Below are 18059 nucleotides of genomic sequence, written 5' to 3'. Positions count from 1 at the left end.
CAGCTGCTGCTGCCGCCTATGGCACTGGATTCAGGATGGGGCCTGCAGCAGCACGCAACACTCCCGCAACGCAGGACAAGTTCCCCTGGAACCAGCAATACTTTTAAAAATGATTATTAATAAAAACGAGCGTATAAATACAATTACCTTTTCTGTCTATCCCTTTTTAATGATGAATGTAATAAGATGAAAATTTTTCACCTGGCATATAAGCCACCCCCCCCCCCATCCCCTGATTTTTGCCTGCTATTTCTGGTTTCAAGGGTTGTCTTATATACCAATATATAGGGTAGGCCAATAATATATATAGGGTAGGCCCCAGGCAGTGTCCCAGACTGCTGTAAATGGGTCCCAACGGCTGCATTTCAACATTAAGTCACACGAAACAGGACTTTTCACCTCAACTGTAACACAAGAAGTGCTAAAAGCCTCAACAACGCATAGCATCCTTACCCTCTATTAACACCGTACGTGTTTTTGCTACTTGTGGTATTTGCAGAAGCCATCTTGCCAGTTCCGCACAAATCAACTCATCTGGAAAAGAAGGAACAGCTAACTGTTAGCTCAAAAGATAACTGAAGAAAACCATCATATTCCATATAGCAGTTTTAAATTGCAAAACCATTTCATGTACTTATTTTATTACTCCCCAAAGCACCAGTAAAATAGCATGTATTATAGCACAGTGCCTTTATAACTCTAGAAAGTCATGGAGACGAGCAAGGCTTTGCCTTCACCAGCTTTCCTGGATACTAAACAAAGAAATCATACATCCAAGAACTTGAAACAGAAGTCCGATTACGGTTGGCACGGTGTAACAGGGATTTTTTTTCCCTAAATGGGGGCTCTCCACAAGTGTTGGACTACAACTCCCATAACTGCTAATACCCCCAGTGAGTGGGACTGCTGGGAGCTGTAGCCCAACACATGTGAATGCAAAAGTCTGTGCTGGCAAAAGTCTGTGCGACACCTTTGCATTCTATTTTAAGCACCACAACTGTGGGACTGGCCTTTTGTTTGTGTCCAAACATACCCCGCTTCTCTTTCTATCTTGCATCATGTCTAGCCTAAAGATAAATTCAAAAGTTTGATCACTGTTTTGTGGGTTCCAAAAGAAAAAAAATCAAGTTCAAATGCAGCTTTCTTTCTTTGGTAAAGCTGATGACCCTCTCAAACTAACCAAATTTCCTGGTTTGTTGTAAGGATAAAGTATGGTAATGGGGCAGTGGAGACAATGGAAGAAGAGACTATAGCAAAGCAAATAATGAACAAAATGAGCACCGAGAACTTTAGACATGTTGCACAAGGCACAAAACAATCTTTCCTTCACTGTCCTGTTGTGTTCTCCTCCCCTCTCTCCCTCTCCCTCTCCCTCTCTCACACACACACATACACACACACACACACACACACACACACACGAAACAGCATACAAAGTCCTACATTTGTCTTCAACATTTCAAGAATTTTAAGACACCAGGGCTTCCTTCAAAGCAAGACAAAAGAAATCTGCTTTCTTCCAAGTGGGTTGCTGAAAACTGAGCATTACTTTCCACAGCAAACTAGAATTCCCATCTAATCCTGCTAGAAATGCTAGCGTATTGGATATATAAGCATGGATAAATATTTCAGACAGCTTTCTTGAGCAGCCTAGCTAGAGATCGCTGCTATTTTTCAGCACCCCCTCACAAGCATGGAAAGTGTTCCGTGTACAATAGGGAGTTGTGGAGAGCGGGGTGGCATGAAAGATTGGTGCTGGGATTTAGGAATGTTCAAGGAGAAAAGTAAACCACGTGGATCACTCCCTGGATCATCCAGGGAGTCGTCCCCCCACTCCAAAAAACGGGGAAATTATGGTGGGTTAGGAGCAAGATGATTACAGGTTCCCAGGGCAGGCTAAACTGCATAAGCAAGCCAAGCAAGAGCTGAGGCAGCAAAATCACCTTGGAATGGCAGGAAAGAATATCCGATGTGAAAGCAGAGCCGTTAGGACAAGCCTACAGAGGCAGCCAATCGTCACATGTTGAGCTGTGAGGTATCAGCATTGCCTCTGTTTGGCAATTTGAGTTGATTCCCACTCTTTGAGCCAGACACCCCAAAGGGGCTCATGCTCAAACTTGCAAAAAACAACTCTTCCATTTAATACATTTTGGAGCCTATACAGTTTAAACTTCCACACTATGAAGGAAGAGAGATCTGGAGGAAAGCTATTTGATGGAGGAGCTGCAGCCTGGTGGCCGAATGGCTGTTCGCATGCAGAGGGTCACAGGCTCAATTCCTGACCTCTCTTGTGTAGGGCTAGAATAATGTCTCCTGGAGAGTTGCTGCCAATCAGTGCCAGCACTACTGAGTTCAACAGACCAAGGATCTGACTCCATGTCCTTTGTTTCTACGGATGGGAGAGCAGAAGGGAGGCAGAAGAACTCAGACCTGCAAAAGGCAGAGAATTTCAAAACATTCACACCGAAAAGCAAAATAGAAACCAACAAGAAAAGTTTCTCATGCATGGCTAACCTTTTATTCCTCAGAACATGGGAAAAGGAGGTGGTAGATGGAGCACCAGAAGTGAACAAAACAGAGCCGAAAGAGGTTTGCAATGCTGTCTTTCCTTCCCTCCTTCCATCTACTAGTTCTCTCAGCCCTTTGGTCTTAACAAGGCCATCAGGTGGGATCCATAAAAAAGCTACTGGGAAAGACCTTTTTCTGTCAAAGACCCCTAAAGACCTCCTGCCAGTGGGAGTTGACTGTATTAGGCATAACCTGATTTGAGGCATTTCCTCTAACCCAGTGAGAGCAAACCTTTTACAGACCGAATGCCCGAACTGCAACACAAAACCCAATTTTTTCACAAAGTACCAACACTACAATAAAACCTGAAAACTGAGGTTTTAGTTTAGAAAAAACATCTCAAAGCAAGTCCAAGTAAATGCACACATAAACACACGCATGCTTGGCAGCACACTGACCACTCATGTGAAAGCCTGGACTAATTTCCGAACAAGCGCATGGCCCCTGTGTGCACCGTAATCCAATGCTCAGCTGCTGGGGGGATGATGAGGCAATTCGGCTCACATGCAGACAGAGAGAGTTCTGCTTGCCCACTCTGGCACACAGGCCATAGGCTCACGACAATTGGCCTAACCCTACAATAGTGCATTCCCCTAACCCTAATACAGGGGTAAAGTTCAATGAATCTAGGACAAATTTGAAAAAGTCTTCCTTGAGTAGCTTTTCCTGCACATCTCATCATTTCTGCCCATTCTAAACACATTCCAAACATCAAAATCATGCCAGGACAGCTCATTTTCCTAACCATAACCCTACCCTGGTGCACACCCCTAACCCTAACATAAGGGTTAAATACCATTGAAAGTAAGATTTTGAAAAAGCCTTCCTTGAGTAGCTTTTTCTGCACAGCTCAACTTTTCTGCCCATTCTAAACACATTCCATACATCCGAATCATGCCAGGACAGCTCATTTTCCTAACCCTAACTCTACCCTGGTGCACACCCCTAACCCTAATAGAAGGCTAAAGTTCCATGGAAAAGAGGGCCATTTTGAAAAAGCCTTCCTTGAGTAGCTTTTTCTGCAGAGCTCATCTTTTCAGCCCATTCTAAACACATTCCAACCATCAATACCATGCAAGGACATCTTATTTTTCTATCCCTAAGCCAGTGATGCTGAACTTTTTAGAGACTGAGTGTGCAAACTACAACCCAAAACCCACCTATTTATCGCAAACTGCCAAAACTTCAATAAAACCTGAAACTGAGGTTTTAGTTCAGAAAACACAACTCACAAGTATTCCAAGCAAATATATTTTATTTATTTATTTAAAACATTTCTATGCCGCCCCCATCGCAACAAAGCCTCGGGGCGGCTCACAACAAAAACAAACGCATATAAAAATTATACAATAAAAATATTAAAACCCAGTGCATCTCGGTTTAAATTTTTTGTTAAAAAACATAATAAATTATGTTATTAATTATAATAAATTATGTTATTAATTATAATAAATTAACAATTAAAATAAGTTTTAAATAAAAATGTCTTAGGCTGGCGCTGAAAAACAAATAACGACGGCGCCAGGCGGACCTCTCTGGGGAGCGCATTCCATAGGTGGGGTGCCACCGCAGAGATATGCTTAGCAGCACACTGACTCACCATGCAAAAGCTTGAACGATTCATGGATAACGAATCACAGCTTGTGACATCATCATCTTGCAGTGCTACTCCTTTCCAAGCATGCGCATCACCCCCGTGTGCGCAGTAATCCGATGCTTGGAAAGTTCTCTTAGAAAGTTCTCGCTAGGTCACCTGGCCTCCTACACAGTGATCTTCACATTTTTGTGGGTTCCTGAGGAGAAAATCCTCACACCCGAACTGCCATACCAGCAGTTTTCATTGTGTGCAAAGCATTCAAAAATCAGGAGAAACGGAAACAAGGAAAATTTGCCTTTAGGCAATGTTTCTCAATCTATCCAAACTAAGGCCTCCAATTATCTTATTCCCACATCACCACAGCCCACCTTCCCATGTGGGAGACAGCCACCAGAAGAGCCAAAACCAATGGCCTATCTTTCCGGACCCCTGTTCACACAGTGGCCACACTGGAAGCCCATGTTCCCCAGCAACTGGCATTAACAGGCATAGTGCATGGACATAATATACAACTGCCACAACTACTAGTCCTTGCTTAACTCTGATTCTCCAAGTAATAAATAGCCATCATTTTTTCCCATAATTTATTTTCATTCCTATACCACCCAATAGTTGAAGCTCTTAGTAATGATAGCATCATACAGCCATTATTTCTCTCCCCCTCTTGAATTTTATTGTAAAATTTCAACACAACAAAACCAAACCAAACCATTAAGAGGAAGAGAAAACAGCCACCATGGGCGAGTACTACCTGTCACTGAGAGCCTGAATTTGTCAACTTCTCTTTCACAGCCATCTAAATCGGTGGCCATCACTACATGTTGTGGAAGCAAACTCCGTCGTTTAACCATGCATTGTGTCAATCACCCCACCTTTCTATCTGCCCATTCTTATCTTCTGCCATTCAGCTTCATGGGATGACTGTGTTTATTTGCTATCAACCAGTATGATGGGAGGGGAAGAAAGAGCTCCACACTAGGCCTATTTTTATACACAACTATCGTGTATTTCTGCATGTGTCCTTTTATTTACTAACATAAGTAAATAGCAAATTAGGTCCTCTTCACTGTAGTGCTGGGGAGAGCTTTCCAGACTCATTCATTTCATTTCATTCATTTTTCGATTTATATCCTGCCTTTTTCTACAAAGGGCTCAAGGCAGTTTACATCTCCTCCTCCATCTTATCCCCACAACAACAACCTTGTGAGGTAGGCTGGACTAAGAGTCTGTGACTGGCCCAAAGTCACCCAGTTGGCTCCATGGCCGAGCAGGGACTAGAACCCAGATCGCCTGAGTCCTAGTCCCACGCTCTTTACCACTACACCACACTGGCTCTCAAGTGCAATACTCAAGCTGCAATACTATGGATACCTTCCAGTATCATGGGAGTTGCATTCCAACGCCTCTGAAGGGCACTGAGATGGGGAAGGCAGAGCAGAATGAACATAACAGGTTGACCTGTAGCAATTCAACTCCACACTTTCATTTTGTTGTTATACCGATTTCTGTACTTTCGCATTTGATCCTGTCACAGTCATATATTTGTAGATCAAGCAGAACAGAAGTAATAAATTGCCAGTATAAATGTACCCAAAGATAGTAAACCATTTTGCAAATCAACAAAATACGATAGAGTCGTAGCAGCAATCCAGATTCCTCTCAATCTGTTCTGAGTCAGCATCATCACTCTGAGCTGAAATTGGACGTGCAAGAAGCGTGAAAGGAAAACAGGAAGGGATGCCCACCTGCACAGTGTGCATTTGAATGAATTGGAAGCAGGCTAATTTGCTTTCATGTGGGATTTCTAACTGCCAACACAGCCCGTATGCGATTGGATGCCTTCAGCACACCATGCAAATATGGGGGGGGGAGCATTCACATGTACACAGTCATGCATGACTCAACTATTTATTTCCAGGCTGGCTTTCATACATGCCAGCTTTCTGTAGCACAAGTGGCTACAAGTGGCTCCACTGAGTACAAAATAATAAACAGCAGCTGTACTGGATACTACCTTAAATTCCTCGTCTCTAAACTGGGAATAGTAAATGGCCTACCTCACAGGGTTGTTGTGATGGTAACTCCACCAGGGACACTAAAGCTTCTTGCAGAACTATGATGTCTTATAAGTAGTGATGGCAGAACTGTGTACTGTTCAGAAGAGCGTGCATGGCATTAAGACTTGGGAGATGCAGGTTCTAGTCCATATTCAGCCTCACTGGGTGCCTTTGGGTCAGTCATGGACTCTCAGCCTAACCTTCCTCACAGGGTTGTTATAAAGATAAACATGGAGAAGAAAATACGTAAATTGCCTTGGGCTCCTTGTAGGAAAAGGCTGGGTATTAACATAAAACAGATAAGTAACATAAATCACACAAAAGTAGTCAACTTGGAGCAAAAGCAACAGTGAATCCCAAAGGCTTCTAATGTGGCCTCAGCCAACCTGATGCCCTCCAGATGTTTTGGACTACAATTCCCAGCATTCTTCCCAATGCCTGTGCTGAGAGAATTGGAAGTTCAAAGCATCTGGAGGGCACCAGGCTGGGGAAGGCAGCTCTAACTTTTTTTTGTGCAATGCTGTACATACATATTCAGATGTACGACTCCAAGAGCTTAACGGGGCTCATTCCAAGGAGAACGGCTGCAGGAACTAAGTCTTCTTATGGCATATGTTTCCACAAGCCAAAATGGACTTTGCCATAGTGTCTGTAGGTACACCCCCCAAGTTTTTATTCTACTAGCTATTGCTCCTATCTAAACTTGGGTTTAATGTAATTATTTATTATTCTCCTTCTTTCTTCTTCTTGAAAAGAACTGGAGCTGATTTACATAATCTTCCCCCTCTACATTTTATTCTCACAACAACTCTGTGAGATGGGTTAGGCTGAGTGTCAGTGACTGACCCAAAGTGAGCATCACCCCGTGAGCATCATGATCAACTGGGGAACAGAACCCGCGCCTCCCAGTTCCTGGCTATGCACCGTAAGGATCAAAAAGGAGGAATGAGGAATGGTTTTTATGATGTTTGAGTTATTAAAAGGCACTTTTGAAATGGATTTTGTTTGTGTTTCTCCTCTGTATTAAAATCTCTCATACTGCCCTTGCTTTGTAAGGACAATCCCCTTCTTCTCTCCTTTCTCACAACATATACATGCACACTAACATAACCCATTTCATGCATCTGTCAAAAGATGCAGAAAATGCTGCCCACAGCTGGCAACAGCTGGGATATGTAGTCCAACACATCTGACAGTGCCCGGTTGGGAAGGCTTTCTTAAGATGCCACAAAACTCTTATTCTATGCAGCACAAGTTTGAAGAAAGAACAAATGCATTGGGAAGAAAAGGCCTTGTTTTACAACACTGTTTATGCATGAATAAATAAAAAGAGCATCCCTTATTGACATTAGATCACTGCTATGCAGAACAGAGTTTAAAAAGAAGATCCAGAAAGCCAACAGAATTTCCAAAGGAATCTGTTGCAACTCTAAAGGGGAAAACGCCCTACAGAAATCTCACATTTGAAAAGAGCACTCTCCTCTTTGGCAAGCCTTTTGACAGTTTCTCAGTGAGCAGATACGGATTCGTTACAGCATAATTGTTTTGCATAAAAATTATTAAAGCAGTGAGCAAGAAAAGGGGCTGGGAAGTGGGAGATCAAACAAGCACCCTCTAGAAGGCAAAAGTCTACATGGCTCCCAGTGAATGGCTTTGAAGAATGAAGTGGCAAAACAACCCATTTGTCAGCGTAACTCACTAATGTTAACAACAACAAACCCAGCTCTGACTTCTTATGTGGAATTGGCTTCATGATTTGAAGGGGTAGAGCCCCCCACAGCATTCAACATCAAGACAAGCTTTGCAATCCATTATGCTATTGCAACTAGAATAATTTAAAGCAACGTCACACATCTGCTTACCAGCATAAGCACAATCTTGCCATTAACCGGTTCTAGACTTGCACAGGTTCCAGTTGTGCACTCCACTCCCCAAGCTCTAGAGTCACACAAACTCTAAAACAGGCCACCCTACCTATCTCCTTCATGAGCAAAAAGTGTTAAGGAACTGAATGGCAAATTACTGTAATAGCTAAATGTATTACTGAGTCTTTGGGACCTCTTTTATGCCCCTACCCAGATTATGCAAAGGAACATCACAACAGGTGCATGCTCAAAATCATGCATGCAGCAAATGTTGGGTTACAGCTCAGCACACAACACAAGAACATGTACCAGGAACTACACCCCAAGTCACTCCAAATGATGCATATCTGAAAGAGTTAAGGGTGGCTGGTGCCCCACCACACTTCCATCAGCTGCAGGCACACAAACTTCAGCCACAGAATAAAAACAAAGCGTTCTATTTACGTTAAGAAAATGCAAAGCAAATATTTTTTTAAATAATACCTAGCAAATAGCATCTGGCTTGTGTGTGTGTGTTAATATTCATATTAGAAGAACGGGTTAAAAGTCAGAGAAAAAACATGGAATTTCTAACAGAAACACTAGCAGCTGGTTCAGAATACTGAGGAAAAAGGACACTTTCAACATGACAAGATAAATAAGCAAAACCTATTTTTATGCTACGAGGCAGGCTTCTCCAAACTGGTGTCATCCAGATGTTTGACTGGGAAAGACAGGAGTTGCAATCCAACACATCTGGAAGGCACCCGGTTAGAGAAGGCTCTTGTGAGACTTTCTAAAGTTTTTCCTATGAGGCAGAGTAAACATGGATTAACTAATACTATTGAGGCAGCGTAAACCCTAAGACCAACACCCCAAACTTTGTCCTGCAACGTTCTCAGCTTTTCTCCTGCAAAAGCCGTTTTAACACCTTCCATCGTTTTGCAGAGAACTGTCATTTGTTTGCTTTTAACAGCAACGGAACCAGGTACCACAGAACATGTAATAGGATTCACACTGACAGCCGGAAAAACTACCACTAAGACCGTGCAGGACAAAGGGCCCAGCAAAACTTTTTTCTTTTTTAATTCTTTAAAACACGATCTGCCCGCGACTGCTCTTTCCGCCTGTTTGTCAAACTAAAACGTTACTCATCTTCTGCAAAGCAGAAATCGAAGAGTTGCTGTTTCAGAATCTTTTATGCAAAAAAAAAAAAAAAAGAAAAGAAAAAAAAGGGGGGGGATTGATTCTCACCTCCGCTAAAACCATGCCGAAGCCATCCAGAAACGGGAGAAGATATTGTAGCGGGGTGCTCTGCGTGTCCAGCTACAGCAGGGGAGCAGAGCGGGGGGGAAGAAGCACTGCTGCTCAGCTCCCTTGCCTGCCTGCCTGCCTGCCTGCCTGCCTGCCTGCGCTTCCCCCCCGCCCCCCGTAACCTGTTGCTGTTCCTGCCGCAGCACCAGCTGCTGCGGCTACAGCCTCATTAGATAGGGAAGGAGAACAGGGTTCAAAAAGATTGAAACCGGATTGGCTGTCCGAAAGCCACGACTAACTAAGCAGCAGCTCTGGGACGTTCTGGCCCCGCCCCCCAGAGGCAGAACCCCGCCCCCCGCAGCTGCCGAAGCATCTCCGGGAGAACGCGAAGAGGCCGAGAAGGCGCCCGATCCGCGGGTTCGAGACCCTTCGGCTCCAAAGGGAAACCTCGTCCTTTGCATGCTCTTTGGTTCAGAAGGCGAGACGCAGCTGAGCGCATGAGCCTAAACGTAGCACGCTGAAAAGCCGTTTCAAAACTGAAGCACTCCGTGTATATCAAGTAACCAGTACACTGGCCTGCAAAGTAGCTGTCATTATTAATTATTGCATTTCTATACCACCTTTAGCCACAGGTCTCTGGGTAGTTTACAACAAGGTGTAAAAACAATAAAATACAATAGATAAAAATAATTGTCCCTGTCTATAAGAAAGGAAAACGTATATCACATGCCAAATACGAGCCAACAATATGATGCAGCTGCAAAAAGGGCAAATACTATTTTGGGCTGCATTAACAGAACTATCACTACCAAAACACATGAAGTACTAGTTCCCCTATACTCAGCACTAGTCAGACTCACCTGGAGTACTGTGTACAGTTCCGGGACCTACATTTTTAAAAGATGCAGAAAAGTTAGAAAGGGAACTGAAAAGGGCAGCAAGGATGGTTCAGGGACTGACGACAAAGTCCTATGAGAAAAGATTGAGTGAACTAGGCATGTTCAGCCCCAAGGAGAGAAGACTGAGGTGTGTTATGGTAGCACTCTACAAATACCTGAAAGGTTGTCACAAAGAGGAATGACAAGATCTCTTCTCATTCTTTCCAGACTGCAGGACTTGGAAAAATGGCCTCAAGTTAAAAGAAACCAGATTTATTCTAGACACCAAGAAGATTTTCCTCACTGTCAGAGCAGTACGACAAAGGAGCTTATTACCTGGGGAAGTTGTGGGCTCTCCCTCAGTAAAGGCATTCAAAAAGAAACTGGATAGTCATCTGAATGGAAAGATGTGAACTGGTGACTGCAATAGCAGGGGTTGGACCTGATGGCCTTTCCAATTCTACTATTCTATGATTCTATGAATTAGCAAGATTTAAAAAGTTGTTGTTGTCATTAGAGATGGTCACTGGGGACAGGGCCATTGATCTGTGGATGGGCACATGCTATGCAGGCGGAAGGTCCAAGGTAGCTCCACCTAATAGGGACCAGGGTGTGAGCGAGGAGAAGTATCTCCTCCTGGAGACCTTGGGCAGCCCCACAGCAATGGGACTTGGACGGAACTTGGCTTCAAATAGCTTCACATTCTCTCCATATTACAGTTGGGAAGCTGAGACTGAGAGAATAGTGGAGACCTGTAAGTTTGTGGCTGAAGGGAGATTTGAGGCACATCAGGTACCTTCCAAATGTTTGGGATACAACTCCCATAAATCCCAACCAATTTGACCAATGGTCAGTAATTAGGGGAGTTGTATCCCAAAACGCCTGGAAGGCATCATGTATCCACAGCAGCTCACATTTTCAAATTTCACACAGAGTATAAACTAATGTTTTAATGAATAACATCAGTTCATAATGTGGAATTATACAGAACTCCTTCCTAGATTCATCGCTATAACAAATAAATAGGGACTTTTTAGCAGGGGGCAAGAAGTATAATTTCCATTCTTCAATTGACTTCAAATCTTTTATCGCAGAACACTTCAGGAGATCTACTTTCTGCCCAAGCCCACTTTATGAAACCATAGCCCAGCCCTAGATTAACTGTCCTTCTCCGTTAGTCTCTGCCCACATGACTTTAATTATATTTGTTTCCTTGTTTTTGCTGTTTAATAGCTCCATTTGAGCCAGGATTCACCAGGGCTAAATCCTGAATGGGTTTTCATTCTTAAATTCAGCACTGTACATATAACAACATTATAAGAGCTCCTAAACATGTGTAGATTATAACTTCCTTCCTGACGAACAAGTTTAAACAACTCAAACTAATCTAGAATCAGCTTGCAAGTCAGAAGATGGTGCTCTTTTCCCAAGGTCTCCAAGCTCTACTCAAAAGTTCAGGGGTTTAGCATTTTTCTTAAGATCTCCAGAGAAAGACCTACTATCTCCATGTGAAGAGTCAGATGTAAGGGCAAAACCTACTTTCCACAGGAGCCATTTGCATCTTTCATTGCCGTTGTTTGCACATAGTGTTAAGCCATGGCATGTTTTGTCGAAACCTGGCTTCTCATTGACTGGGTCTGGATGACACACCAAGCCCATCGCAGGTTATTTAATCCACGATGAGTACCTGTGGGCACTGAGTTACATATCCGAACAGCAATTAGGAACTGTCATACTGTGCAAATGCAGGGACTGTGAATTATGTGAGGTTAAACAACATAATCTGCTTTAAGATTATGCAAGGGCTGTTTAACACTTCCACAACCCACACATGTTTACTTTGCACAACACAATCCTGGTTATGTAACCTGGGGCTACACAAACTGCAGCTCACCTACCATGTTGCCATAGAGCAACAAGCAACAATTTGTTAATTGACTGTAAACAGCAACCAGAACTCAATTACTGTTGGCTTAAGAAGTCTGGCTTGTCTAAACCATGGTTTGTTGTGATGTGTGAACCCAGAGCTGTAGCTTATTTTTGGACAGATTGTCCTGAAACTGATGCCCTGCAAGAGCAGCCTGAAAACAAACCAGAAATGGGAAATGATGGCTTGTTTATTCATCCACAGGACAATTGTAGACTAAAACAATAGACCATAACTTAGCATTATGTGAGAAATGTTCAAAGTTTAGCCCTCCTCTTATTTCCAATCTTAATATCTTGCATTCCATTATGGGTAGGGAGAAAGAGAGGAACAAATTCAGGCACAATTCACCTTTTTGGAACTCCATTGGAAAGAAGGAAACAAATCTGCATGGAATATTAACTAGAGATCTGATCTAAGAGCTCTTTAGAAATATATTTAAACAAACAAAATCAATCAAATGCTTTCATGTTCCCTCAGTGCAGAGACTGGGGACACTCCTGGGCTGTTAATCTCAGGCGTGAGCCTCATAAGGCATTTGTTGTTGTTATGTGTTGGCAAGTCATCTCCATTCATTCAAGGTGACCCTATGAATGAAAGCCCTCCCAGATATACTGTCCGTGGCAGCTCCATTCAGCTCTTCCAAGTTCAAGGCTGTGGCTCCCTTTATGGAGTCAATCCATCTCATTTTTGGTCATACCTTTTGTCTTTTGCCTTCAGCTTCCCCTGACATGATTGTCTTCTGCAGTGAGTCTTGCCTTCCCATGATAGAGAAAGCTGTTCTATGTATAGCAGCCTCAGTTTTGTTATGTTTGCTTATACAGAAGGCTCTGGATTGATTTGATCTAGGACTTGTTTGTCTTTCCGTCTGTCCAGAATATTCGCAAAACTCTCTTAGAGGACCATTGCTTGGAAGTTAATACATGTGTGCAAACAACTTCCACAGGTCCAATGACTGGGACATTCAGACATGCATTTCCTGTTCTATGGAGTATTTTGGCAAGGAGTTAATTCCAATAGAAGTCATCCCCAATAATCTCAGTAACTGAGCTAAAGAGACTAATTTCCTCCTGGATTAGCCAAATTAGAAGAACAAATAGTGGTAGTTTATAAACAAATTTATTGTGGCATACAGTTTTGTGGTTAATAGTTGACTTCAGCAGATGCATAATGCATTGAATTACTGTTTATATACAGTAAACAATGTTTTTACAGTTCCCCACATCAACTACCATATGTACAGGACATATACCTGAAACTCTTGATAAAATTCATGCTTCTGATTAAATAGACTATAGAAGTCTATGCCAGAATTAATTTGTTAGTCTCTAATGTTCCACAAGACTTAATGTTGTGCTCAAGTAAACTGAAATGTTGGTTCAATGTTGTAATTTCTCCATCTGTCCAATGTGCTTTTGCACAGAATTTAACATTAGCTCTGTTTCTATTGATGTGAATTCATTAGCTATACATATCCAGGACATCTTACACAAATGCTGTATTTCATTTAAAAGAGAGCGCACACGTGCAAGTTCCTTATACTCATATTTGTGGAAATTGATTTGGAAATATGCAAGCGATGGCTGAAGTCTAGAGTAGCATATGTGTCTCTTATTACTGCAAGCAACACTACATTTTTCCTTCCTTTGTGACAAGATCCTCACATCTGCACAGCATATTACATACTTCAATATGTTGGGCATCCATAGGCTGCAATCCTATGCCCAATTTCTGGAACAAACTCATTGAACTTAATGGAACATAATCTGAATAGACATGCATAGGATCGTGATATTACTATGAGAAAAATGCAGGAGCCAGTAGCATTATTTTAACAGTACAATTAGCATTATATTAACTTAGAACTAGTAAAATCGACATAGATTTAGAATATCAGAGATATATCATAAACATTATTTAAGATTTTTGCATACTGTCCAAGGACTACTGCCTTGGGATGGTCATTATGTTTATAATGTTAATGTTTGCAAGAATACAGAGCTGTTGCAACAATACTGGGGTTAATTTTATTTTTCATGGTATACCTGAAGGATATTTCCAGGTCCAGAAAATAAAACATTCTGGGTGTTTTCAGGAATATTTGAGAGGAGGGCATCTGTTGCTCAGGGACTGGCTTTCACAACCTTATCACAGCACAACTAATCTTGGTGCAACAACAAGACCCATTAATCTGCTCTCCTCCCAAGGAGTGCTGGATGCAAGAGTAAGTTTCATGCCTCTTCCCCCACAAAAAATGCACTTTTGTTGGAAAAACAGGCTTGTCTTAACAGTGCCCAGTGAGGTCTGCAAATTTTGCAAGAGTGTCAGGAAGAAAGTGAGATAGGAAGTCCAACTGAACCGCAGCAAGAAAAATAATAGCACCCAAGTACTAGAGTATCAGGGACAAACCAGCTAACCACCAAGGAATGCACTTGCCTGCTGCCATTCAGACGCTTGGAGCTGCAACCTTTGCAAACACCAGACAAACATGGCCAGTGCTGAGAGAATACATACAATCCAATTATGCATATTGTAGTTCTATATAATTGGAAGGTGCCAAGTTGCCTTCCCTCCCTGTCAGGGCCTCATATCCATGACCACAAAGACCACAAAAGCAAGCACATGAGAGTTGTCCAACTCAGTGGATTTCTTTCACAGCCTGATTGTTTTAATTTGTGATTCAGACTGCCTATTTAAGACCACTTACTCAAACACTGGGAATCTGCTGAAAAACAGTCTGAGATTGGGGTTAGGAAATGCCGGCACAGTATTATCCACTAAAGGGAGAAATGGATGCCTGCTCAGCTATGTGCTTACTTGCTGAGCTTCATCCAGTCAGTCCCAGCCTTAACTACCTCAGAGGGCTGTTGTAAAGACACAATGTGGAGGAAGCTGACCATGGATAGCCCCCTCAGTTCCTGAGCTCCTCTGAGATTGGCTACCATAAAATGTGATAAATACAAATTTAAACACCTTGGATATTCCACAATCACATTCCTTATTCCGCACAGCTATACTGGTCCAGGATAATCTGAAGACATCCAAGAATATGCTTCTGTGTTGCTACAGCATTGGTTCATTTCTAGCTGCTCGCAGCTTTCTTTACTCAGAGTCAACTACAAAGAGTTGCTGACAGCGGCACAATTTGGGGAAGCAGCAACAGTGCAATGCATAATTTAATAATGTGTATTTGCTCTGCTCAGCAAAGTTACTAAATATGTCTCCCCTTAAGAATTTCACCCTTCCTTTCCAGCTGGGACCAGGCACTACTTTGGACAATGCAATTCCCCTTGCTGGAACAACACTGCAAACAAAACAAAACAAAAACAGCTCTTCTTGGCTGGCTTAAAGATTTGGCTGGCAAAGCCGGAATGAAGGCATATGCTGTACATTCTGTTCCTTTAGGCCAACAGTCTCTTTCTTGCTCTCCCTTTACCCCCACCCTCATTTTTGTGCTACACGTGTGCATGGCATCAGGCTGAAAAGTAAAATGAGAAATCTCCCCGTGAAGATCTCAGCGAGGGCAAGCAACAAAGGGGAGTGTCTCCCTCGCTAGACTGCAGCTGGGGCTCCAACTGGCCTCAAAGCCTCCACCCCCTCTATTTCAGATGCTCCAAGGGGAATGCCATTGCTTAGATAAGCTGGAGGAATCAACTGGCTCTTGTATTTTGGCGGAAGTACAGAACCAGAAGTTTGGGGGTGGGTGGCACACAAGCTGCTAAGCAGTGAGCGTGCCTAGATGCTGGCTGACTACTGCTGGAGGTGGGGTGGAGAGAGGAAAGAGGAATGGAACGGAGCATCCAGAATAGGAGCACTCCACCTTGCAACTCTTTCTTGCATGTTCCAATTGCTAATTTCAGAGCTCTGCCAGCTGCCCAGCAGTGGGGCCACAGGCTCTGGTGACTTACCGGGGAGAGAAAGGTACTTGCTTGTGTTATATCGCACACCCTGGTTGTGGTCTTGGGAGCGGGCTCCCATATTTTTAACACCCCCTGTACCAAAATGCGCAGGTAAACAAGAAGATATCCACCTTCCTTTTTGCGGGTGGGATGCAAGGAACAAGAACATCTGCTAGAGAATTAAAAACATAAAGCAAATTCAGTATTTTGGAATCATGGCTGCATATTAGTTGTTCCCCAAACCAGTTTACTGGCATATATTTATTCATTTGCTACATTGGTACACACAAAACACAACTACAGTGCATTCACACCTTTAAAAATCCTTGATTTGTTAATTATGCTTTGCAAGCTTTGCTGTTGAGTCAAAAAGCCAGTAGATAGAGCTTGTACCATGAGTTTTGGAGAGTTTTGTTTACAAGCTTGACTTAGCAACAAGGTCGGTCTCCAATATCAGTCCTCTGCTGAATCTTCGGAATAATTACTTCTGTCATTCCTGAGGTAGGTAGATATCTCTAAGAAGGCACCTGTAAGCTTTCACCATGGAAACTTCTTCAAGAATGAATGGCTTTGTGGAGCTGTAAGAGGAGAGTGTGGAAAGAAGGCATTTTTAATTGAGCTTCTCTGTCAGTACCACCAAGGTCCCAAGAGACTTGGTGATCATTTGGCATACTCCGGTAGAACTGAACTGTCTTTCCGCTCATCTCTTACCCTACTTAAATTTCTAATACATCCATCCATGTTGATGGTGGAAATAAACAGGATTTTCTGAAACAGCAGAAAGGGTTGAAAAGAGATAAGGGTAGATGCCAGTAAATGGAAAGTGAAATGAAAAGGGCAGAATATTCTCTTTTTCTCCTGGCTACAATTTGGTTTGATTTAGACTTTGAATCTAACATCCCTGACAGAGCTGTTGTGAAGATTATACGGCTGAGGGGGAATGAAGTGACGCCCCCTTCCCAGCTCCTCGTAGGAAGGGAAGATAACAGTGTAATTAAAAATGATCTGTGCAGGTTCCACATGTGCCAGGGCACCCTCTTTGCCTCCATTTAGGGTAAGATGGACTATCGGAAAGCCCTTGCATACAGCAGATGGTGACAGCAAGAAAGGTCCATCTCTGGACAAAATTCAAAGCGCAGGTGCTTACTTTTTAAATTCCTGCAAATGCTGCACCAAGGTGCCTAAAAAAATAACTTGAATTAATATCGACTCACCTCTACCTTAACATTGTATTGGGTGCCACTGCTAAGGGAAGGTGGCACCTCGTGAGCGGCTCCTTGGTGGTGGCCCCTCCACAGTTGTGTAGCAAATGGTGAATGTTCTTTCCAGGAGATCTGCCTGATGCCCAATTTTTCATCTTCCTGGCCTCACACAAACCCTTTATTCACACGGAATTACTATAATGCTGCTTTTATATACTGTTTTTGCATTCTTAGGAGTGATTTCCGGTTGTTATTGTATTTTTCTGTCATGTTGTTATGCATATATGAATGCAAAGACATCTGAAAAGGGGGGAGAGTTTTGTTTTGTTTTTAAGGCAGATAAAAGCATAAATCATGCAGAAGACAACAGCAAGCAAAAGAGCAAAAGAGCACAGCAACATGGTGTGTGTGTGTGTGTGTGTGTGTGTGTGTGTAAAGCATGTAGGCTTTGAGCCTCAATGTGAAGGACAAGTAGTCTTAAGAGAAGACAAGAATATGCCCATTTTCAACTGTAAAAAATTGGAACCAATATCATTGGCCTGACATGGAGCTTACATTGATTAACAGAACCCAGCTTGGATTTATCAAAAATAAACCCTGTCAGACTAATTTAATCTCATTTTTTGACTGGGTAACCTTCCAAATGGACAAAGGGAACACTGTGGACATAATCTACCTAGACTTTAGCAAAGCTTTCAACATAGTGCCACATGGCATTCTCATAAGCAAATTAGCAAAAACTGGACTAGATGGAAGAACTATTTGGTGGATCCAAAATTGGCTGCTAAATCGGACACAAAGGGTGGTCATCAATGGCACCTTCTCAAATTGGA

At 42.6% G+C, this 18059-nt stretch overlaps 1 protein-coding gene across 2 annotated transcripts in view; it reads right to left on the bottom strand.

Annotated features, from left to right (window-relative positions):
- The window catches only part of AFF1 (AF4/FMR2 family member 1), a 177130-nt gene extending 167675 nt beyond the window's left edge, over positions 1-9455 (bottom strand). The window contains exons 1-2 of one of the 2 annotated variants that reach the window (XM_044428252.1): positions 9321-9455; positions 454-534 (exon numbers count right to left, since the gene is read on the bottom strand). In XM_044428252.1, the coding sequence (XP_044284187.1) occupies positions 454-506 (53 nt within the window). In that variant the 5' untranslated portion in view covers positions 507-534; positions 9321-9455. Of the gene's footprint in view, positions 1-453; positions 846-9320 lie in introns of those variants that run through there. The other variant, XM_044428253.1, reaches the window with a different exon arrangement.
- Positions 9456-18059: the final 8604 nt, after the last annotated feature.

The sequence above is a fragment of the Varanus komodoensis genome, unplaced genomic scaffold (genome assembly GCF_004798865.1).
Source record: "Varanus komodoensis strain SLA01 unplaced genomic scaffold, ASM479886v1 scaffold2, whole genome shotgun sequence".
Taxonomy (NCBI): domain Eukaryota; kingdom Metazoa; phylum Chordata; class Lepidosauria; order Squamata; family Varanidae; genus Varanus; species Varanus komodoensis.
Note: the sequence above shows the minus strand (reverse complement) of the source record. Positions and strands in the feature narration are given on the sequence as shown.